Genomic DNA, 26092 nt, shown 5'->3' on the forward strand with positions numbered 1-26092 from the left:
AATAAAATTAAGGGAGCCCGTAAGCACCTCCAAGGGGCAGCGAAAGTTTAGAACTCAAGAAGGCATCCGATTAAGAAGGTATTTAGCCGTGAGAATAGCCTCACTCCAATAAGGGGCTAGGACGTTCATCTGAAACATCAATGAACGCGCAACCTCTAATAGATGCAGATTCTTGTGTTCAGCCACGCCATTTTGAGCAGAGCGTCTACACAGCTTGTTTAATGAATGATGCCTTTGTCACCTAAACAAGCTTGAAAAGACCTATCAACATATTCATGCCCATTATCTATGCTTAGAATTTTAGCATCAAACTGGGTCTTAACCATTTGGTGAAAAAAGATGGAAATAGCGGAAAACTTCACTCTTTTGGCGTAACAGATAGATCCAAGTAACCCGTGTATGGCAATCAATAAATGTAACGAACCATCAGTATCTAGTAACAAAAACACATCAGGTGGGGCCACACATCAGAATGAATTAAATGATAGGTCCCAAACTAATATTATCAGAAGGAGGATATACCGAACGGTTTGCTTTGCAAAAATGCAAGCATCACAAAAAAGTAGTTCGGGTTACATTTACTTAATAACTCAGGAAAATATTAGCCACAGTCCCAAGAGGTGGATGACCCAGACGATGATGCCATCAACTTAAATCACCAGGGCAACTTTAGAAGAACCAAGAGGAGCGTGTGTCATCAATGCTGAGGAAGAGGAGTCTACAGAATCTAGCAAGTATAAGCCATTGACCACTCTACCAATGTCAATCATTTTCTCCGTCACCAAGTCCTGTAAAACATAATGGGACGGAAAAAAATGTTACATTGCAATTCAATCCCTAGTAAAGCTACAAATGGAAAGAAAATTAGTAGCAAATTTGGGCACATATAAAACAAAGGATAAAGAGAGTAAAGGTGAGCAACTGAGCATTTGACAGAACCTTTCCCAGAAATGGAGAGGGAACCATCAGTAACCCTAACTTTACCCTTACCAGAACCAAGGAAATACTCAAAAAAGGAATGAGATGAACCAGTTAAATGGTCGGTGGCCCCTGAGTCAATAACCCAAGGATTGGATGCAAGGTAGGCACAGTGACACCGACACAAATACCTTTATGAGCAAAGTGGGAATCAGAAGAGGCTGGCATGGAAGTGGCAACAGATACTGATGGAGAAAAGTTGGGAGGTGCAAAGAGACGACAGAGTTGAGCCATCAAATCCTCCAAAGAGAAGTGCTTCAATGGGTGCAGTTTTAATGGTTTCGGTTTGGTGTGCCTGAACCGAACTGGTCCCGCGACCGCGACCACAACCTTTTCCATTTGCAGGTCTACCATGGAGTTTCCAACAAAAATCTTATGTGTCATTCATTTCCACAGTACTCACATTTAATAGGGCCCTTGTCTAAATTAGGGCAATCACTAGGACATTGAATCCCTCCATTTGAAAAGGCTCCAGACCCCGAAAAAAAGTGCAGATCGGTCTAGGGCAACAGGTTGTAACATCACAGTATGGTGGCTGTCATCTGATTGAACCATAGCATACGCCTGCTCCAAAGTGGGAAAAGGATCATGACTCCGGACATGTGCCCGGATCTGATCAAACTCAACATTGAGACCGCCCAGAACACATACACAGTAAACTTGTCCTCCTATTTGGTGAACTTCAAGGCATCAGTCGTGCAAGAAGCAGAGAAATCATCATAATAGTCTAACTCTTGCCACATACTTCTCAACTCAAAAAAATACTAGGATAATGTCAGTTCTTTTTGTTTCGTCTCATGAATCATCTTCTGGAGTTCATAGACTTGAGCATCATTAGTCATTACCCACTTGAGAGTAGGTATCTTTAGCTGCCTTCCAGATTTTGGTCGCCGAATCCACTAAGAGATAACCCCGTGCAATAGTTGGGTGCATGGAATTAATAAGATAGGACATTAGCAGATCGTTGTCTAAATTCCATTTGTTTTGAGTAAGACCAGCTTCTTCAGGCTTCGTAGCATCCCCGGTAGATAGCTAGAAAATCCACAGGACGCTATAGAAAAGAAGCAAGAACTAGACCACATCAAATAATTGTTCCCACCCAACTTAACGAAATAAATAGGGAACGTAGGAAAATTACGATCACTAGATGTGTCCAAAGAAGTCACATCGGTGGTCACGCCCGACATAGTTGCTAGTCAGAGATAAAAAAAAAAAATTTCAAACAAAAGCCCTTTCAAAAGGGCATAGCCAAATCAGAAAAATCAAACAATTTCTGGGAAAAGAAACATAGATCTCAAAGAGGGAAAAATAGGAGATATCTCAAACGCTCATAGATTCACCAAAAAAAGGAACCCTCGGTGGCAGAAATCACCACTGAGGGATCGGACAAAGGAGCAACGAGAAGGGGAGGGGCTATAAGTTGGCACAGGCAGTGTTTAGTGGAACCGAGAGTAAAAGAGAGAGGCGAGCCCAGAAGAGGGCGGAATCGAGAGGGGGCAGTGGCGTTGAAACCGATGGAGGGAGGCAGCACTGGAAAGGGAAGGTAGTGGAAGCAGCGCTAAGAGGGAGAAGGCGGCTAGGGCTTTAGTATTAGGGTTCAAATCCCGATCTTCGCTCTCATACCATGAAGAATTAGAGAATAATGGCTTGTGACATTATGCCCACAACCCACTTTATTTATAATATGTTGGGAAAACACTTCCCTCCCTCCATGGTTGTTTTGAGATGACAAACACTTTGGTATAAGTCATTGTATTGGAAAAAAGTTTGTTGACAGGATTGAAGAATAACGAAGAACAAGTCAAGACTTGAAGGACATGAAGCACAAGGAAAGAAAAGAGAATTCAAGACAAAGCTTGAAATAAACAAGACTTTGAAGATTGAAGAACATCTCCTGAAGAAATCAAGTTGAAGATCTACATGAAGATGCTCGTGTGCACATACTTAGAAACACTTGCATACCTGTAATTGCATATTTAATTAAAGATCATATGCATCATGTAGAGATCTTAGGAGGTTGATTAAAACCCCTCATGACCTTAGCTTAAGTTGGAAAAAGGTTGGAGCAAAGTCCCCCCAGTCAAATCGACGAAAATAAGCCAAACAGGCTGATTGGACCATGATCCGGTGGACCAGATCATTGTCCATTTCATCCGGACGCTGACAGTATCTTAACTGGTACGTACTAGTCATTTAATCCAGTCGACCGGATCAAACTGGACGATCATCTGGTCGACTGAATGCCTATGCTGCTCTCCAACGGCTCTTTAAAGGCTATATTTCTCCAACGGCTATATTATCCGGTCGACCGGATCATTCTTCAGGTCGACTAAATGGACCAAAAATAGATCCGTTAGAGCACATTTTGCACAAAATTTTAGAGCCTTAAATGAGCCTATAAATAGAGAACATGTGAGTTATTCACCTATCCACTACAATCCAAAATACTACTTTTGTGAGAGGTGAAAAGTTATTCTAACGTTCTATTGATTGAAGTCTAGTAGTCTCCATTAAGATCATCCACGGTTGATTTCAATATTTAAAACCTTCATAAGCTTTGGTTCTAAAGAGAAGTTCTAAAGGTCAAAGGTCATATGCATTCATTTGGCATCATTTGACACTTGCAAGGAGTACAATGTCACGCTGCTTGCCTAGGTAACTCTTATCCTTTTCATTTGTAATTATTTATTGTTCTTGCATTAGCCTAGACTGTACTTAGGTTGTGCAAGGGATCCTCTTATTCTTAAAAGATTAGGATTCTCTTTTCCTAATAAAAAAATTATTTTTGCATTAACTTAGATTGTACTTAGGTGGTGCAAGAGATCCTCTTATCCTTAAAAGATTTAGGAGGATTCTCTTATCCTGCTAAAAAGATTTAGGATTCTCTTATCCTGGTAAAAAGATTTGAGGATCCTCTTATCCTGGGAAAAAGATTGTAAAGGTGTTCTTCCCACCTATTGTATTGAAAGGAAGATACTAGTGAAATTCTCTCAAGGTTGAGAGGAATACATGTAGGCTGGGTTAGCCGAACCACTATAAATCCTGTGTGTTCCTCTTTTTGAGCATTTATTTACATTTACTCTATTTCAATCAAAGAAAATTTAAAAAGGTAAAGATTTCACTAGTGATAACCAATTCACCCCCCCCTCTAGGTTATCTCACATAATAAACTAAAAGAATGTTCGAGAATAGATACAAGTACAAGAATAACCCTAAGGGATATAAAATAAGACAAATACCCTTGTACCCCAAATTATAACAAGAATTAAAGTTAAAAGATCCCAGATCAGAAACTTATTTAAACTAGGTATCCAACAGAAAAAATGAACTCCCGCCCCGCAAGCCATACATGCACAGAAAGAGAGAGTTTAGTTCTTCCTAAGTCCATATGAAATTCTCTATTCATTTGCAGAAAAATCACATCAAAATAAAAATTAAAACAATCATAGCCAATCCTTTTAATCTGTAAAGCAGTGACTTCGTGAATACTTAGCACATAATTTACAATTGACAAAAAGCTTCCCCTAAATAATCCTTTCTTTTCATTATAACAAGAAATAAAATTCCACCAAACCCAAATTGCTAAATAATAGTTCTATAATCTTTTAGACTACAACTTACTTTACTATATAAGCAACTTTTAAAACAGAAATTAGGAAATAAATATGACAGAATGTATATATCACAGCAAATAATTACAACTGTACTAAAAGAAAATATGATTCATGTGAAACAAAAAATATAAAATATGACTACCAATGAAATTCTTACAATAAGATTTTGAAGCTTGTTTGTTTGGCGAACCATTATATGTGATAGATAGGTAGAAGGGTGAAACTCCGTAAAAAAGCTCTCAACACTGTCATTGAAACTTTTCCCAGCAGATAAAGGGATACCACGAACTAAAAGGGTGAACTGATGTGGCTGAGGTTTGGAGGCATAAAAATAAGTAATTCTCTTTGAAGATATATGTTTATATTCCTGCAAAATCAAAAACTATTCAGTACACAACTAAACTTTTCAATCACATCTACGTAAATGCTTTCAGTTTCCATCACATCCAAATGGTTACTTATGGCAGGATCCAACCAACAACATACAGATCCAACGGAACATCTTCACAGGAAATAATGAAAACCTATAAACATTCAAGTAGGAATAAAGAAGTCAGTCAAAACCCACTGTCGAGCACTCAATGCCCTCCCATAGAAAGAATACAAAAAAATTTACTCACATAATAAAGAAGATAGCAGACAACTCCAGTGAAAACATATACCGCACTGAAATGAATCCACAGCCTGTCAGACCAAAGTTGATGGTGAGAGCATGTTACCATTATTTATTTCTTTATTTATTAATCTCTGACCATTAGTAAAGAGAAATTTTCTTATATGAAAAAGAAGAATGCAGAGAGTTAGTCAATGGCAGAGTGGGACACCACAGGTAAATTAGAACAGAAGGCAATCAAGCACAAGAAAAAAAAATCTCTCTCAAAACATCACAACAGGGGAGAATCCTAAAGTACAGAGTAGTGCAGTCTGGGAGGACTAGCATACCAGGATCTGTCCTACAATGAGCATTTGATTTAAATCTGATTATTGATGGCTGAAAGATGATGGATCAGGTGGAAGATGAAGGGTCAAATTCAAGAAGAGAAGAAGAAGGTGTAGGTTGAAAGTTAAAGAAGATAAGGGAGAATGAGAGGGTAGGAGGGAGAAACGTGAGAGAGGGACAAGGGAAGAAAGACTCCACATACAAGGGGGTCGCTAACACAGCTCTTCTTGAAAAATTCCAAATGAATTACTTCAATGATAACTCCAATTCATGCCTTACATCATTGGGCTGCATGGTATTTAAAGAAGAAAATAACTCTTGGACTTTAAGTAGAAACATTAATGACTAGCACACTATTCTAAACTAATTACTCAACTAGAAACTAACTCCAAGAAAATTAATTCTTAGCACACAACTATTGGACTCCCTAGACTAATAACTCACCTAGAAATTAATAGCAATAAAGTATTAAAGACCTAGACTTTAACTCTTAAACTCCTAGCCTAGGAATTTAAAAAGCTACATTAATATACCTAGGAATACGAAAAGACAAAACAAGAAAAAGGGAAAGTGTTGAGATAAGGCTACGTTACCGACTAGGGGTAACCCAGTCCTAGTTGGCTTTCCTTTCTCATTTTAGTTTGATTAGTTTTTAATTGTTTTTTCCCTGTTTTTCTCCCCTATACGATTTCTATTTGGGATTCCTAGTTATAGTGGGAATTCCTAGTAGGAATAGGATTGGGGGGGATTCCTATCTTTGCTGTAATTTATTTTTATTATAAATAAGAGGCTGGGATGATCGATCAGATCATCTAAGCATTAATTCCAAGGCTGTTTACATGGTATCAGAGCCTAATCTGATCTAGGAACAGCTATTCTCGATTTCTGGTTCTCTCCTCTCTCTTATTTCTCAGTTTTTTTCTTTTTTTCTTCCTCTCCACCACTCTCGGCCTCTTTCTCTCCATCAGGGCAGCAACTATGAGGTGATAGAATGCAAATTTAGTTGCTGCCCTCAATGTCACCTCATTGAAGATCAAAGAACAGAGGTGTGACCTATTTCTGCCGGCAGGTGTTTTCTATCCTCGGAGATCGAACTATTTTTCAACTGGAGTTTGATTTCTGCACTTATGGAGTTTGGTTCCTGCTATTATTGGTCTGCACCAGTCCTTGTTTGAAGACTGCAGCATTGGTTTAGATCCAATTCTGCATTTTTTCTGCATCTTTTCCCTGCAATCAGGGTTTCTGCAATCAGATTTTATTCCTAAATTTGGCAAAAATTTAGGGCTTTTTATTGGCTTATTAGAAAGAGCTAATTTTTGGCAGATATCTTCCCTGCTATTAGAAGGAAACTCGACATCAGTTTCAGCCCATTCTGCAGGCTGAAAATTCTGCAATTTCAAAACCCATAATTCACACTCGAATCAGGTTTTTTGAAGATCTGATTTTTACTACTGCTTGGCTGAATCACGGGTGACTCAGAGATGACTACTGCTACTTCTGGAGGAGATCAAACAAGGTCTAATTTTCTCCCTTATGCTGCTGCCATAAAGCTTGATGGTACAAACTACTTAATTTGGGCCAGATCCTTATCCCTAACAGTGGCTGGAAGGGGACTCACTGGCCATCTTACTGGCACCACCAAACAACCTACTGAAGAAGGGGCTGCTCATACTAAATGGGCTGCCAATGATGCAATGGTAATGTCCTTTATTCTAAACTCTATGACCACTGACCTCTCTAGTCAGTATCTTCTCCTTGACACTGCTACACAAATATGGACAGCTGTCAAGGGCACTTATGGTCATTCAGGTAGTGGTGCTCAGGTTTATGAAATTAGGAAGACACTCCAAAACACTACTCAGAAGGAGATGTCTGTCACCAAATACTATGCTACCCTCAAGTGTTTATGGCAACAATTGGATCACTATGTTCGGTTTCAGCCTACTACTGCTACTGATATTACTTCCTACCACACCTATGTAGACCAATTCCGTGTCTATGATTTCCTGGCTGGCCTCAATGACGACTATGACCCTATTTAGGTGCAAGTCCTTGGATAGGTTCCTTTCCCTACTCTAGAGGAGACCTTTTCTTATGTTCACAGTGAAGAGACACGCAGGGCTGCCATGATGATTACTCCCAAAGTTGAGAGATCAGCCTTCAAGACTGCTGGTTCCACTCCTGTTGCTTCTGCTGACAATGTTGCTACTTCTACTACTACTACCAAAGAGCCTGTTAAGTGTGAGCATTGTCACAAACCATATCACACCAAGGCTCAGTGTTGGAAATTACATGGGAAGCCAGCTGATTTTGAGGCTAAACGTGGTCGTGCTAAGTCTAAAAACAAAGCCAATCACACTGAAAGTATAGCTCCAACTCCCACTGCTGACATCGGGTTCTCCCAGGAAGAATTCCAGGCTCTACGTCGTATGCTGAACACATCTGCTGCCTCTACTACGTCTGCTGCCAATTCAGGTTCCTTCTTTGCCCGTACAGGTATTTCCTTTGCTGGTCATTGTGCATCAGCAGCATCCACTCCATGGAGGATAGACTCTGGTGCTACTGATCACATGACAGGTTCTTCCAGTCTTTTAAATACATATTCTCCTGCTTCTGGTAAGGATAAAGTTAAAATTGCCGATGGGCCCCTCTCCTCCATCTCAGGGAAAGGATCCATTGGTTGTTCTCCTTCTCTTACACTGTCATCTGTGTTGCATATTCCCAAATTTACAACTAACCTTCTTTCCATTAGCAGTATCACTAAATCCCTGAATTGTAAAGTGACTTTTTTTCCCACTCACTGTGTCTTTCAGGAACTGGACTCGGGGAAGACGATTGGATCGGGTAAAGTGCATGGTGGATTGTACCTACTTGATGGCGATCCTAAACATACTCAGACTTTACCTTTGGCATCTTTCTCCTCTGACTTACATAAATGGCACTCTAGACTATCCCCCCTTAGGTACTTTATCCAATTTATTTCCTGCATTAGTTAAAGACTGTAATAAGGAAGACTTTTTTTGTGAGCCTTGTGTCTTGGCTAAACAGACACGTTCAACTTACCCTATTTCTAATAAAAGATCATCTTCCTTATTCCATATTGTTCATACTAATGTGTAGGGGCCTAGTAGGAAAGCTTCCCTGACTGGCCATCGGTGGTATGTCACTTTTATTGACTGCTATTCTAGGTTCACTTGGGTATACCTTATGCACACAAAAAGTGAAGTTTTTTTATGTTTTCAACACTTTCATCAAATGATTAAGACCCAATTTAATGCCACTCTTCAAATTTTAAGGAGTGACAATGGGAAAGAGTATATGGAAGGTCAGTTCCAAAAATACCTTACCGCACATGGAATCCTCAATCAGACCAGCTGTGTCGATACTCCAGCCCAAAATGGTGTGGCTGAGAGAAAAAACCGCCACCTCTTCAAGGTGGCTAGGGCTCTTATGTTTGCTCGCAATGTCCCTTCCTTTATTGGGGGGATGCTGTCCTTACTGCAGCCTATTTAATCAATAGGTTGCCCAGTCGGGTTCTTCTTTCGCAAGGCCCTATTGAGCTATTACTTGGCTCTTTTTCCTTTATAGTCCCACCTAAAGTTTTTGGCTGCGTTTGTTATGCCAGGGATACAAGGTCCCCTGGTAAACTTGACCCACGTAGTCTCCGCTGCATTTTTTTGGGATACTCTACTACCCAAAAAGGGTACAAATGTTACTACCCTCCATCCCGCAGGACTTTTGTCAGCATGGATGTTGTATTTCATGAAAATGTTCCGTATTATGTATCCCCACCTCTTCAGGGGGAGAGTGTTAGTGAAGATGTGCTGACTATTGACTCTCCACCTCCACTTCAGTCTGTTTACCATGAGTCTGAACCAGTTCAGCCTGCCCCTGGTACTCCCCCTGAGTCAAGGGGAGAGGTTCCTATACAAGGGGAGACCATTTCTATTCAGGGGGAGCAAGCTACCCCGGTCCAGACTCCTGTCCGGAGGACTATTAGTGAATTTCAGAGGAGGATTGATGGCAGTAATATGAAGACCTATGCAAGGAAACATAAGCAGGTCCAATCAACTGTTGCTCCAGTACCCATCCAATTGCCGAACCCAGATCCAGAACCTACCTCTCCACCTGGTAATGTTCCTGATTTACCTATTGCTCTTCGCAAAGGTGTCAGATCTTACACTCAGCATCCGATTTCTTATGTTGTTTCTTATGATTCCCTTTCCCCATCCTTTCGTGCCTTTGTGTCCTCTCTTTCTTCTGTTCGTATTCCTAACAATTGGCAGGAAGCTTTATCAAACGGAAAGTGGAAGGCAGCTATGATGGAAGAAATGCAAACCCTGAAAAAAAAAAACACATGGGAGCTTGTGGTTCTTCCACCTGGGAAGAAAACCGTCGGATGCAAATGGGTGTTTGTGGTGAAACAGAAGGTGGATGGCACTGTGGATAGGTATAAGGCACGACTCATGGCCAAAGGGTCCACTCAAACATACGGCATTGATTACCAGGAAACTTTTGCACCTGTTGCCAAGTTAAATACTGTTCGTGTGTTATTATCTTGTGCAGTCAACCTTGGATGGGATTTGCAGCAGCTAGATGTAAAAAATGCATTCCTAAATGGAACACTGGATGAGGAGGTGTATATGGACATTCCACCAGGATTCTCTTGTGACAGAAACTAAGGAAAAGTATGTAAATTGAAGCGTGCACTTTATGGGCTGAAGCAGTCACCTCAAGCATGGTTTGGGCGGTTCCACAAGGCCATGATTTCTGTGGGCTATAAGCAGAGTAATGCTGATCACACACTCTTTATAAAGAGGGTTGGTGAAAAACTCACTGTTCTTATAGTCTACGTTGATGATATAGTGGTTACTGGCAATGATGGTGATGAGATCAGACGGTTGAAGACCTTCTTTGGACAAGAATTTGAGATTAAGGATCTAGGGGAACTACGATACTTTCTTGGGATTGAAGTAGCCAGATCTTCTAAAGGCATTTTTCTCTCTCAGAGGAAGTATGTCCTAGATTTATTGGTTGAGACCGGGTTGTTTGGCTGTCATCCTTCGGATACTCCTATGGACCCTACTGTTCGACTCAAGGAGAAAGAGGGTGAGCCTGTTGATAAAGGCCGGTACCAAAGACTTGTAGGGAAGCTGATTTATCTTTCACACACTCGTCCTGACATTGTTGTCGCCGTAAGTACTGTGAGCCAGTTTATACATGATCCCTACTCTTCACATATGGAGGTTGTTCTTCGTATCTTGCACTATTTGAAGTCAGCTCCTGAAAAAGGAATTCTTTTGTCTACGCATGGTCATCTACGGATTAAAGCATACACTGATGCTGATTGGGCTGGTTCTGCAGATCGCAAGTCTATTTCTGGGTATTGCTCCTTTGTAGGTGGAAATCTTGTCACGTGGCGTAGTAAGAAGCAAAATGTTGTTGCTCGTTCTAGTACCGAAGCTGAGTTTCGAGCTATGGCACAAGGGATTTGTGTGTTACTCTGGCTTAAAGGGCTGCTACAAGATCTTAGTGTTCCTATTCGTCTTCCTATGATGTTGTACTGTGACAACAAGGCTACAATCAGCATCGCACACAACCCAGTACAGCATGATGGCATGCTGAGGTGGACAGGCATTTCATCAAAGAGAAGTTAGAAGAAGGGTTGATTTGCATTCCCTTTGTGACGTCTACTGATCAACTTGCAGATATCTTCACTAAGGGATTGTCTGGGAAGCTGTTTCATCCCAATCTAGTCAAGTTGGGCATGATCGACATCTTTGCTCCAACTTGAGGGGGAGTGTTGAGATAAGGCTACGTTACCGACTAGGGGTAACCTAGTCCTAGTTGGCTTTCCTTTCTTATTTTAGTTTGATTAGTTTTTAATTATTTTTTCCCTGTTTTTCTCCCCTATACGATTTCTATTTGGGATTCCTAGTTATAGTGGGAATTCCTAATAGGAATAGGATTGGGGGGGATTCCTATCTTTGCTGTAATTTGTTTTTATTATAAATAAGAGGCTGGGATGATCGATCAGATCATCTAAGCATTAATTCCAAGGCTGCTTACAGAAAGACTATCTAATTTATTATTCTAGAGAATTTCAAGGGCCATGTGGGGCCCACTTCAGTCCACTACGCAGGGGAGTGAACCTGGCCAGCATAGAGGCCACACAAGAAGGCTGACTGGTTCTCGGCTAGCCACACAAGTGGCTGGGCTGGGGCTGTCTTGGATTGCCCACGGTTTCTAGTCTTGGGCAAAAAATGCCCTGAATCAAAGAGCACCCCAAGTAAGCCTTTGCTTGCCTAACCTATCCACTAGAGAGTTCAAAGCATAGTTGGCAAAGCATCACCTAGGTGCCGATTAGGCGTCCAAGCTCTTTCCTGGGTCCCAGGCAACAGCACTCTTTGTTGACATTTCACAAGTTTAGATTGATTTATGTCTATTGCAATAAACAAAATTAAATAAAATTATCATTCCTATATTACATATAGTCATATGCTGCACGTTGAGGGTGCCTACCAACTCTAACCAAAAAGGACCCAGATGATACTGGTCTGGATCAAGTGATCCAAACACAGGCGATCCTTTTGTAACTTGTGTATAAAACATATGCACCAACTTGAGGAGTGTTGAGAATATGTATGTGTTATAATATGGGTACAAGGGTAGAATTGTCAATAGGGGCAATTCTGTCCTGTAACATTCTAGAATATTCTCTTCTCTATTATCATAAACATGGTTGTGTCTCATTAGATACATGTCACAATTTTCCCCAATTCATCATTCGGGACTCTTAACACTGCCGGCATTCTCAAGCTCATCTGGAAAATCTCTTCTCGTCAGGATTCCATCTGGGTTAAATGGGTCTACTCCCATCTCCTCAAGTCCGACTCCTTCTGGACTGTCTCTATCCCATTTGATTCCTCTTGGATTTGGCACAAGATTCTCTCCCTCCATCCCCTAGCCCTCCGAGGTATATTTACCTCCATTGCTGATGGTTCCTCCACTTCTATTTGACTTGACCCCTGGCACCCTTTGGTGGTCCTCTTTAACTTCTTTGGCCCCAGATCTATCTACTCTTCTGGTCTTTCAAAAGCCACCCCTCTCTCCTCCCTTATTTCGTTTGGCTCTTGGACCGCCCTTCTCTCAATCCCGCTATCCTTTCCCAAATCTAGGCATTCCTCCCTCCCCTTCAGCCTTCCCCCTCCCTTCATGCAGATAAGGTTGTTTAGCTCCCTTCCCCTAATAACCTATTAACCTCTAGTTCAGCCTGGAATTTCACCCGAGTCCCTAGCCCTATAGTCCCATAGCACAATCTAGTCTAGTTCAACGGCCACATCCCTCGCCATAGCTTCACTGTCTAGAGATCCCTTAGACTTAGCCTGCCCACCTAAGCTTTCCTCATCCGCCGCAATATCCCTGCCCCCCTTCTTGCATCTTTTGTTGGAATGGCCTTAAAGACCTCCCCCACCTCTTCTTTGCTTGCCCATTCACCTCCCCCATATGGAAAAAAGCCCTTTCCTCGATCTGGCCTAGTAGCAGGAGAATCCTTGCCTTTGACCGAGAATGGCTTTGGATGATCAGGACTTTCTCTGGGACCTCTATTTGTGACACTATTGGGAAGCTTGTTTATGGCACTACTTTCTACCATATCTGGATGGAAAGGAACCTCAGGAGATGGACTTCCAACTCCCGATCTTTTGATTTGATTTGGAAATCCATCTCCTTCGATGTGTCCTCCATTGCATTCGTCATAGGCATTTTTTGGATACCCCAAGGAACAGGCATATTGTTGTCTCCTGGGGTCTTGATGTGCATCTTTTGCAGTCTTCCACCTCTGCGTAGGTCAGGTTGATTGCTCTCTCCCCCCCCCCTTTTTTTCTTCTCTTGTATATTCCCCCCTTTTTTCTTTCCCTGCCCCCTCCTGGGGTTCGGTAATATATTTATTTACCAACAAAAAAATTTAGCTACTGGAAATGTAAATAAGCTATTAAAACAATCAAAACATACATTAGAATGAAAAACAAGCATACAACACTCACCACTCAATTCCACGTGAAGTGGAATTAGATTTGGGGAAATTGAAACACACTAAATACACAACTACCATATCTACATACTAATGCTTCCAAAAATTAGATTTGGGGAAAAAATGGTTACCTTCAAGCTCCAATGACAAAAATATACATTGTGGAAGTGTCGAATGCGTATGAAAATGCAAAAAAAAAAACTGGTGATCGATGTAGTGATTCAGCCCAAAAATCAAAGTTCTTGGCAAAATCCTCACTCTAGGAGTTGAAACTTGTGAATCCTGGTGCTCTTGGCTGAAACCTGTCAAAATAAGACAGGTTTTGATGGGGATGGAGGATTTTAAGTGGCTGGTTCAACCAGTTTTGGTCGAAACTGGTCGAAACCACCAAAATATATGAAATATGGTTGAAACTAGTCAAAACCTAGTAATATCCAGTATTGACCTAAGATTTTGTCTCTGTACCTGTCGAAACCGAGATGCAGTTTCGACCGAGATTTAAAACCATGATATTTAAATCAAATTTTTAACTGGTAAATAGAACTATAACTGGCAAAGTTAAAGGACAGATTGAAGACAATCTAATCACAAAATATGACGCATTAGGACTTAAGAGACTCAACTGCATGTAATAGTCATCATAATTGCAACAAAAAAAAAAGGGATAAATAGCAATGACACAAAATAATATTTCTGTAGCAATTTCAGTTCTGGATTAAGAAACAAGACCTTTCAAAAATGACATTAGGATCAAGGGCTCAGCAAGTAGTCACCTTTTTGACCCATTGTCAACATTTGAAATGCTGAAGATGTCCAGAGATTTATTTGGCAGATCAGAAAAATCAATACTTAGCTGATTACCCAAATAGTTCACTGGAAGAAGAATGCCGATCCCGACAATCACAGCAAAAGAAAATACTCTCAAACTGCATAAAAGTATAGTAGGAATTTGTCATCAGACACTAGATTAGAAAGAACTATAGACATGGAAAATGCTAATAAACTTCACTTCATATATTGAGTACACCCAAAAAAATTCCTCACCTATTGTGGCAACAATAAGTAGAACAAAATAAAAAATTTTAGCATGAATATGGTAAGATTGGGAAAGGAGGAGGAGACTCCACTACTTGAGCAGTAAGATGCAAAATAAAGAAAATTATATTGAAAAACCAATCAGATGATCTTTCCACAGATCCAGACTTCATGAATTTAGATACAAAACATCCATGGCATAAAACTGAAATTTCCCTCCTCACCTCCCACCCCCCCCCCAAAAAAAAAAAAAATTTGTTTATAATGATCTGTATTATATAAGTTCATCATCTCTTCAGACCAACCCCTTGACCAGTTAAACCCAAACATCATTTATGTCCTGTGCATCTAAATTGAGAGACACGAACTTCCACTTTCTGAGTACAAATCAAATTAGTTGTATCTCTTTATCCTACCCTCATGACTTAAGCTGAAACTTCCACCAGTCCAACCAGGGATAACTTAAACACTAACAATTAAGAAATAAATCAAATCAGAATTCTTCCTTTTTTTCCATATTGAAACTCTCTTAAAATGGAATTTGTCTTGTGATTGTGAGGTGGAAGGAGGTAATTTCTGTGTTCGAACTTAATTTGGTCTTTGGGGCTTTTGGTTGAAGAATCATGTTTTATATCAATCAGAAGTTCTGTATTCTAGACAAGGTTCAGCTAGGGGTATGTGCAGAAAGCAATAGCTACTGATTACTTGTTGAAGGGTAGTATGGTAATACTACTTTGGGCTGAAGTTTAAACTTCTGGTTAGGTTTCCTAGTGGTGTAATCTCCATTAGTTATGTGCCAAATTGATGTTTTAGTAACTGTTCATGGTATGTGTTGGACGTGGGTACTGGAGTCCGTGCATTGCTAGAAGCTGTTACATTTGCACTAATTGAATAGTGTAGAAGACTAGCAGAGTGCCAGAGTTAATATTTGCCATCAGCAATAAGTCATAACTGTGAATAATTATAACATGAGAATAACAGTAGGTGTTATAATCATAAGATTATATTAAACAGCAGGTCCCTCACATTTTAAAAAATTACACCTAGGGAACAACACTTTTCACAAATTAGCGTCCTTGTTAAAAGCTAGGATGAGAGACTCCATTCTTTTTTCCTTCATTCCTCCTTCCTCATTCCTCATCTTCTTGTCCTCTATTTCGTATAAACCTTAGACCTACATCTCACAAAACAAATCTCATTTATTTCCTTATTGTAATTAGTGCCTGCCTGCCTTCTTTCTTTTTTCTTTTTTCTTTTTTTTTCTTTTTTTTTTGTGTGACAAACAAATCTCCCTAATGATTGTTAAATTTGAATTTTACCTACTATTTCCATTTCTTTTCTTACTTAAAATTTGTTCAGTACATGGAAACTTAATGTGCATTTATATTTTCAATTGCTTGAATAAAATATCACCAAAAGATATTCAAGCACCATCTCACCAAAATGTGCATGCGAGTGACAGTGTTTTCAAAACTTGGTAAATCCAAGACAGGAAATTTCAGTCACATTGTAATCTATGATTTCTTGCCGACAGAAATCATATTCCAGTTTCCAGACCTACTTTCTCTGGAAGGATCTAAGTTACCTGAAGATGAAGATACGCATCAGAACCACTCCATCCAATCCTGCTGCGGACAAGAGGTCCTCTTCGGAAGGCTGCCATGCCCTTTGCACCCAACCAGCAGAAGGCAACAACCTCTCTAAGTTGAAATCATCACTAAGCTGAGATTTTCCTTCAGCTATCAAGCGAGGTGCATAAACATAGATGTTTCCTGGCTGCTTCCTCAATATAGAATATAATGTGAAAAATAAAATACAAGTGCCAAGATTGATTCCCACAGAAGTTAAAAGAGCGGAAACAAGCATTATTTTTACAAAGCAAACTCAAAATGTTTAATGGAAATAACCCTACAAACTCCTTGGCAGGTATTAGCTCAACTGCAAAACAAGAATACTACAGGGTTCTAATTCAATTCCGATAGACTAGATACCTGCACAGAAGTGCATAAGATTATAAGCTCTCAAAATAACAATAATAATGAAAACATGTTGAGTGTTAAATGTGAAGTGGCTAAGTAGGTTACAGATAATAATTCCCAACTTCGGAAAAATAAGTAATACATTCGCAACTCTTTGCATTAAAAAAAACTCAAAACAATATAGAATTAGAGTAAGAGGCCTGTGGTTCCATATCAGTATTTACTCTCTCTCTCTAAAAATATATATATAACAAGCTATCAGCTTTTATAAAACATAAATCACAGAGTACACACATCTTGAGAAACAGCATGTTAGAAGAATGCTGAGAATGCCTAAAGAGTGCCTCAACTAAAGGTCTAATGTCCCAATCAAGAACCAAAAGTTATTTTTCTGATGTTGATTGTGGGATTGTGCAAATTTGTGAAATACAGGAAGGAGATGAACTTCTGGATATTTCTTTGTAGGTTGAAACTAGGTGAGCAACAGTGAAAAGCAACAGAATGTGGTGATAAGATCTAGTGTTGAAGCAAAGTACAGACTCTTTTTCTTTTTTTTTTTGAAAAAAAAAAGAGCAAGAGCTCATATGGCATGCAAATGCAATAATGTGGCTTTGAACGTTGTCAATCCAATGAAAACAAAACATCTGGTGATGATCCAGTAGCCCACTATATTCTAAATAATCATGATTTTCCCCAGAGGAAACATATTTTGGTGAAATTGTCACTTTATTGGAGTCCAAATGACCAGCAGAGGAACTTGCCAGTCCCTAGTCACTCCGCGAAGTATAAAGAGAATACTCTAGATGTTTGCAGTAATGCGTAAGTGAGTTTATACTATAAAAAGGCTAGATCAGATCAATCAACTAAGAAGTACAAACTAAAACTGGTAAATAATTTCTGAGAAGAAGAAATGAAGCATACTCTGTAACAAGATTAGGTATAACAGATCCAAACAACAACATTCCGCATTCAAAGCGAGTAAGAAGGAGAATGAGAAAAAGATCGAACCTCGATTGATTCATTGATTGAAGGATTTGTAGGAAGAGAGAGAGAAAACAACAAATGTAGATGTTACAACAACAGAGTTATTAGAATGTTTGCTTCGAACTGAAGAGTAAAGACATGAAAAGGTAATAATATTTCCGCCTTTGGAGAGAGAAACTTTTTAAATGGAGTCGCTTTCCAGAAGAGATAACCATGCCTCATGAACAACCCTGTTAAGGAGGGTTTTGTGAATTTGGTGGATAAGGAGGGAGAGTTTTGGTTTTCAGTACCATCATTTCGGATTTAGCGAATGTGGTAGATAGAGATTGGAATCTGGATTCCATCCAGACACGTATGTATACAACCTAACAGTCTCTACACCCTGAAAGAAAAAGCCAAATCTTACCCCCAAAAAAAAAAGACTATACTACTTGCTCTGATGGCGGGCGACATCACTTCGTTCGAAGAGGTGTCGGACTGTCGGTGGGTGATGCAGAGAGGCGGCTATCGTCTCTCCTGGGCCCTGGCTGAGATCTTGTGCAAGAAAAAGCTCTGTAGTCTGGTCCTCTGGTAGTCCTTTCAGCGCTGTGGATGGTTCTTCCAACAGCGAAGTCTGAGTGTACACGTGGATTTAAGGGTAAGTGGGTCCTCCACTCCTTGACTCACCACGTCGACATTTGTCTTACACTCTGAACCGCGCTTTGTTGTTACCGAATACAGACATCAAAATAACAATACCTGCACAGAAGTGCATCAGATCATAAGCACTCAAAATAACAATAATAATGAAAACATGTTGACCAACGTTGACATCCCTAACCGTAATTCCCTTTATTTTTTTTAAAACATAAAAAACTGACCAACTGTAGTCTGTAAACCCATAGCCACTACTTTGGAGGGAAGTGAGATTCGACGATTTCAACACCCTGTTTGGATGTAGTTCAATTGGGGTCAGAATGATCGGTTTCTCGCTTCTTTGGAGGGCGAGAAGGAATAATGAATTCCATAAGGGTCAATTGTGTAATTTGAAGTGAGGTTCTAAAGCTTGGGTTTCGTTTAGGTTTCGATTAGCCAGAAATCGAGTTCGTCTTGATTTGGACCAAGTCTCTTTTTTCTTTTTTTTTTTCTTTTTTTTTTTTTTTTTTTTTTTTGTCTTGATTCTTGTTGTGCTGCTTATTTTTTACATTTTAAACTCAATCCATGCATTAGTTTCACATAGAAAACATTGAAAACAATACTTGTGGTTTTGATCCAAATTTGATACTATATATTGGTCTTGGACATGGTATCGGGTAAGGTTTGATTGGAACATAACTCCTTCATTATAAATCAAATTTAAGCAATCTTGGATGTGTTTGAAAGCTTCTAAACACATCCAAGATTCAAAGCTTTCAAACACATCCAAGATTGCTTAAATCTGATTTATAATGAAGGTGTTATGTTTTGGTCAAACTTAATTTGGAATGCGCGAATGCTGTTTAAAATCGCTCCTAATGAAAATATTTTTTTAGACATCAAAACAAATAAATATTTTACCGCACTTTTAGTTTTTAACAATGTTTTATCATATTAAGATTTATGAAGTTTTTATAATCGAGAAAAACCCCAACATTAGAAAGTTGAAAATTTCACCTACCACCGTAAATCTAATTTTTGCTTATTTATGAATAATATCTTAAAAAAATATTTACCAATATAAAAACATTTACTTGAATGATATTAGGCATAATAAGTGTCTATCCTGATTTTTGGCATATATAAGTGTCTGTCCCAGTAATTTCCAGCCAGGTTTCCTCAAGTTTCGATCGGGATAAGTAAGACCTATATAGGTATTTAGGTCGAAAGTACCAAAATATGATTGAAACATGTCGAAACCATCGAGTTTTGGTCGAAATCACTAGCCGTAATTACCTTTTTTTTTAAATTAAAAAAAAAAAACTGACCAACTGTAGTCTGTAAACCCATAAGCACTAGTTTGGAGGGAAGTGAGATTCGATGATTTCATCACCCTCTTTTTTTTTTTGGAAAGGGGATTCTATTCACGTGTATGTGGTTCAATTGGGGTAAGAATGATTGGCTTCTCGCTTCTTTGGAGGGCGAGAAGGAATAATGAATTCCATATGGACCAATTGTGTAATTTGAAGTGAGGTTTCGATTAGGTTTCGCTCAGCCAGAAACTCAGTTCGTCTTGGTTTCGACCAAGTCTCAGTCAAAACTTGGGATTTTCTCCAAGCTAACTCGAACATTGGTTTCGAGACTTAGAAGTTTTTTTTTTTTTTTTTTTTTTTGCCTTGATTCTTGTTTTGCTGTTTATTTTTTACATTTTAAACTCAATCCATGCATTAGTTTCACATAGAGAACACTGAAAACAATACTTGTGGTTTTGATCCAAGTTTGATACTGTATATTGGTCTTGGACATGGTATCGGGTAAGGTTTGATTGGAACATAACTCCTTCAATATAAATCAAATTTAAGCAATCTGGGATTTCTTTGTTTGAGACAAAGCTTTCAAACACATCCAAGATTGCTTAAATCTGATTTATAATGAAGGTGTTATGTTTTAGTCAACCTTAATTTGGAGTGCGCGAATGCAGTTTAAAATTGCTCTGGATGAAAATATTTTTTTAGACATCAAAACAAATAAATATTTTACCGCACTTTTGGTTTTTAACAATGTTTTATCATATTAAGATTTATGAAGCTTTTATAATCGAGAAAAACCCCAGCATTAGAAAGTTGAAAATTTCACCTACCGCCGTAAATCCAATTTTTGCTTATTTATGAATAATATCTTAAATAAATGAAAAATATTTACCAATATAAAAATATTTACTTGAATGATATTAGGCATAAATAAGTGTCTAGCCAGCTGATTTCTAGCATATATAAGTGTTTGTCCTAGTTTCCAGCCAGGTTTCCTCAAGTTTCGATGGGGATAAGTAACACCTATATAGGTATTTAGGTCGAAACATGTCGAAACCATCGAGTTTTGGTCAAAACCCTGGATTTTTTTAAATCACCCTTCAACTCGTCTCGGAAACCTGCAAAATCGAGTTAACTCGGTGGTTTCGATAGGTTTCAGTCGAGTTCTTCTTCACAATTCTAAGGTTGCACCACAACAAGGGTAGTACGCGTTGGTCGATTGGAATTTGGCGATGGGTGAGGCCTTTCGCCGTAGCCAAACCATTTGCACAGGCTCTCCAGAGGAAGGATCTGATTTTAGGTGACGTGGGACATCTCCATATAGTCTGCCTCACCAAAAAGGGGGTAGAGGCCCATCGACTAACAACAGATGAAGATGAGAGGGACAGTTCTTATTCAACTCGGACATTGCTAAGTATATGGTAGGCTAACTTCACTGTAAAATTACCATTCCTTTCCATACCCCAAACCAAGTGATCTTCATATGGGAATAGAGGAATTTGGACTTTTAGAATGGCTGATGGCAACGGGAGGGTTGAACAAGGAGTTCAACAAATCCACATTCCATTGCCTTGTGTCTAGGATGAATAATTCAGCTACCCATTGAACCTCGGTATCCGCTGGTTTAGGATCTAAGATTAGAAACTCATGAAGGATTGGCACTCACTTATGCTTCCAAATTTGGATTTGATTTTGTCGATCTTCCACAATAGCTCCTTTCAATACACATTTCTGCCCCCTATTTTACTTTGCCAAACCCATGATGGGTTGGAACCCAATTTAGCATCAAGGAAGTAGCATTTAGAAATGTAGATCGACTTCATAAACATATCCCAGGAAGAATTTGGATCAAACCAAAGTCTCCAAGCCACTTTACAGAGTAATGCCTTATTATGCAAAATTGGATCCCGAAATCCAAGTCCTCCACGGTCCTTTGAGTGGCACAATTTGCACCATGAAAGACAATAAAAATTTGTTGCCTCCTTACTTGTTATCTTGTGAATATACATAGGCAATTTGAAGTGTGATGCAGCAAAGTTAACACTTGGAAGGACACCTGATTTCAAAGCAATTCTCAACCAGTATGGAAGAGGAATTTTTTAGCCCAGTCATGCATCCTTCTACTCATTTTATTGTTGATTTCATGAAAGGGGTTAGACTTCTTGATTCCCATGTCCGTATGAAGACCAAGGTACTTAGATAGCCCGTCTCCATAGGACATTTTAAGATCCTCCAAAACCAAGAGGTGGTGTTCGGGCCCATTAGCCTTGTAGTAAATATCCACACACTTCTTTAAGTTGTAAATCTCCTTAACCTCTAAGAATAGTAAACAATCGTCCGCAAAGAGATGATGTGTGAGACGTTGAGATCGGTTCCAAATTCTGATACCACGAATCAAACCTCCAGCTTTCGCTTGGCTAACTAGGTTGTTGAAGACTAGAGGTCATATAATGAAGAGAGCAGGGATAGGGGATCCCCTTGCCTCTAACTCCTTGACGGCTTCACTGAACATTGCTCTGCACCATTAACAAAAATTGAATAGTTCATCGTCATCACATAAGACATAATAAGGGATACCACCTTGCTAATCCCTAATATGGTTGTGCCAGGGCTACATAACAAAAAGATCCTCCCTCGCTCCCATCTCAAGGTTCAGGTTTCCTATTTCGGAATCTAGGGTTCTAAAACTCCGAACTGAGTATAATATGGGTCTCCATCGATTATGATTTGATAACAATAGAAAATCGGTTGAAATTATCTTGACTCTGTCAAATTTAATTTTTTTATTTTTTATGAAAGAAAATATAAGAATATCAGCACATCCTCCATTGTTGTAATCCTAATAGCCTAGCTTTCAAAGCAAACTTATTTTTTGCTACTAGAATTTGAACTATCACGCCGCGGGGGGGGGGGACTGGCACACCAAAGACCAAGGAATTGTGCATCAGAGAAGGTCGGAGAAGACTCCAAGGAGAACTCTCCAATGCTTAAGTCAAAACGTTGAGCAACAGTAGTATGAGCTGGGAACTGAGCGAGCAGTTGAGGTGAGTAAATGTGAATGATTCATGATTGTGGTAACAGTAAAAAGTCCTCCCCTTTTTGACCCTGGGGAGTTCAAGGTACCAGGGATCATGACAGCAGCTGTACCCCAACCGCTCTGATTTGGCCACATGTTGACTACTCATAAGCAGACCGGTTTATGTGTATCATGTACTAACAAAATATTTACAGTCATCCAAGAGTACCTTTCAAGTTATTATTTCAAATTGTTCAAATAGTCGGCTAATATTTAATAAAACATTAAGATAACTCCATGGCCACTTCCATCTTGCCAATGGAGAGAGTAAATATTGCATAATTCCAGCGAGTCCACCCTTACTTCCACTAACTTGCACCCCAATCTTCTTGCTCCCTTGAGCCTTTGGAGCAGGCCCCTAACTTGTGCATCCACCTTGTCTCTTGCACCACCATAATTTAATTAAAAAAAAAACAATTGTTTATGGGTAAAACCAAGAGAGGCCCATCCGGCCTACTAGAGAACTGATGTATTAATGTTCCCATAGGAAATATAGAGTAATAAAAACATGTTGAAGAACCACATACTCTCGCTAAAATATTCAAAGCTATTCAAGATAGAGCAATAGGCTAAATAAAGAATCACCATACCATCGTTTTGTCCTAACACCTAAAACACTAGTAGCCCAGATTCTCCTTGAGAATTCACACCCAAACAACATGTGGTAGTCTAATTCTTGTAGTTTCTTACAAAAACCAACAGAGTTTACTCCCAGAAATCCATTTACCCAGGATGTGTAGAATTGGGTTTAATTGGATTCGTCTCCAATCGATTATGATTTCGAATCGACTCAAGTGATTCAGTCGATTCCAATCCAAGTTTTGAAACAGTGTTTTGGATGGACTTGACAAATGTTTGAAATGTGTCCATCAAATCCATATTTATATAGAATATATATAAATTAGTTTGCATGAATTAATAACGAGCTTCGGTAGTCCTTATGTTTTGAACTAAAACTGTTCACAACTAGGGACAGGATTGGACAGCCCATGCATATGGTCATCGCACTATGTGTACCTAGGAATAGAGATTTCGAGGCACAAGTATGAGTGTACATACGGTGTGCACATTGACCAGATCATACAAGAATTTCATGTGTATTACAATTAGTCGAATTGGAACGAAATTCTTGTTTGTAGTTGTAACGATTGGTCCCTTGACCTGAGGGATCCTTATCAATGCGATTACGCATTGCGAGTTTTGGCCTACCAACAGTTGATGTCTCCTTGACCATATATTAATGTACTGGATTCGTATTTATTTTCACTGTTGCATGCAAGTTTGCATTATAGGAAAATCAGATATTTGATGATCGAATTTCTAAATATTTATATTCTTATTTTATATGAATTTTATATTTTTTTAATTTTAATAATTTGTAATAAATCATTTTCCATCATGTTTCTTATTTTATTTTGCATATTAGGATAGATATTACATGTAGGGGTATTTAGGTCATTTTACCTTTTTATTTTTATCTAAAAATTTTAGGTTGAAGTTTCATTCAAATACATTTTTCATGCATGTTTTGCTGCATTTAAGGGCTATTTGCCATATAGGGGTAGTTTGGGAATTTTCATTCATTGGACGTTTCTCATAAATTTTTTGAGTATTCTGAGATAAATAAATTTTATTATGATAATTTTGAGTGATCCATGATTTATTTTGAATCTTTATAATTTAGGGAATCTTTAGATAGTTTTTAAGGTTTCATGCATTAGAAGGGCATTCAAGTAATTTTGCATGCTTTGCCAATTAGGGTTTTGCTATAATTTAATATTGTGATTTTTCATACAGAATGTTCTTTAATGCCAGTTCATAATATGCTCTTGTTTTATTCATATTCATCGTTGTTTATTTATATATTTCTTTTCATGTGCCATAATGGCATAGTTGTAATTGTACATGATTAGGATTGAAGGTTTTTGGATTCTTTAAGTTTCAGTTTTACTGAAAATAATACCTTAGCCTTAGGATCGCTCTTTAAATTTATTTTATTTATTATTTTTACCTACACTAACTCTTCCATTGTAGCACAACTAGATAGAAGTGAGTCTCCTATCTCCTCTTTTACTTCCTTTTGTATATAATCTTTATTTTTGTAGAGTATATCATGGAGCATATATATGGTTTGAAATATTAAACCATCAAGCAAATGGAAGTATGTCTGAATTAATTGAGTGGATTAGGGCACCTAACACCTTCTCTAATGCACAACTTGACAAGAACCCAATCTCATGGTCGAATCAGTTCGAATGGAATAATAGCTTTATTTGTGGGTCCTAAACTCTAATCTAAGTTGCGACTTTATGTCAAATTGAGACCCAGACCTTTCTTTCTTGGTCTTCTTTTCTCATACCAATATACACAATAGAGGCATTGTCTACCCTGGAGATCCTTTCGTTGGCATATGACACCTCCAGATTCAAAGGAAAGCAAAGGATTTTCCCATGTCAAGGATTTGCTAAACTTGACACGTTGATACTTATTTCACTTGGAGATGTAGAGGATTGGGAGGTGCAGCCAAGAGCATTGCTCACCCTTAGGTTCTTAAGCCTTGAAAGCCTCATCACAGTGCAAGAGCTTGTATTACATTCAATGGCCCAAGAGTTCAATGCTAGGGTTGAAAGGGATGAGGGAGAAGAGTGTGATAAGATCAAACATATACCTTCCATCAAATTAAGTTCTCTAACTTTGGGAATGTCTGGTGAGTTTTTCCTATCTTCCATTCATTGATGTGCGTCTTAATAATATTGAGAGAACCCATAACCATTACCACCCTCTTTTTAGTTAAGTTACAACTTGTTGACACCAAAGTGGTGAACTAAGTAGTTACCTTCTTTTAATGCCCATTGTCTTATTTCTAAAGGTTTAATGCAGGGCAAAAGAGGGTTTTAAAAGATTGAAAGTTATTTAATATAGTATTTAATGCAATTTTTTCGTAAAATAATAGGATTTATCCTTGTTGAAAGAAAAAAATAGTGTTACCATAAAAACGCAATGAGGAAAGGTTACAACTAACAATAAGAATTTTTTTCAATTATTTTAGCAGTTATTATTATCATGATTAATTGATTATGCCACTGATACATTGATCGGATCAATGGAATCGCTCTATCCATATCGTGATCAATAGCGATCCATAATTCGTATTGTATAAAAATATTATTTTTGAAATGAAAACTAAGGGTAAATCTATCCGATCCAAAGAGATACGGGGGAATCCTAAAGCCTTGCATGGTAGTTGGTAGGGAAAACTAATAGGAGGTTACATGAGTCAGTATCTCTCTATCAGTTAACAAAAGAAAGCCTTAATTAGTCACAAAACAAACCTTCAAAAACCAAAATACCAAAAAAATGAGGTTCAAAAATAGAAGAAATTGGACTACGGATTAATGGGCAATCTTCTACTCACACAAACCTATACATGCAATGAAATTTAAAACAAACAGTCCGGAGTGGATCAATTGACATCAATTTCATTCACAATCATCTATCTCTATACTCCTCCTCAGTAGAGGAGAGAGGA

General features: G+C 38.6%; 1 protein-coding gene across 3 annotated transcripts in view; it reads right to left on the reverse strand.

The window, feature by feature from the left end:
* Nucleotides 1–16590, reverse strand: part of LOC122671239 (CSC1-like protein HYP1) — a 75553-nt gene extending 58963 nt beyond the window's left edge. For all 3 annotated transcript variants that reach the window (XM_043868362.1, XM_043868363.1, XM_043868361.1), the window contains exons 1-4: nt 16185–16590; nt 14338–14490; nt 5213–5276; nt 4750–4959 (exon numbers count right to left, since the gene is read on the reverse strand). In XM_043868362.1, coding sequence (XP_043724297.1) covers nt 4750–4959; nt 5213–5276; nt 14338–14490; nt 16185–16465 — 708 coding nt within the window. In that variant the 5' untranslated portion in view covers nt 16466–16590. The remainder of the gene's footprint in view (nt 1–4749; nt 4960–5212; nt 5277–14337; nt 14491–16184) is intronic.
* Nucleotides 16591–26092: the final 9502 nt, after the last annotated feature.

Source organism: Telopea speciosissima, chromosome 8, assembly GCF_018873765.1.
Source record: "Telopea speciosissima isolate NSW1024214 ecotype Mountain lineage chromosome 8, Tspe_v1, whole genome shotgun sequence".
NCBI classification, from domain to species: Eukaryota; Viridiplantae; Streptophyta; class Magnoliopsida; order Proteales; family Proteaceae; genus Telopea; species Telopea speciosissima.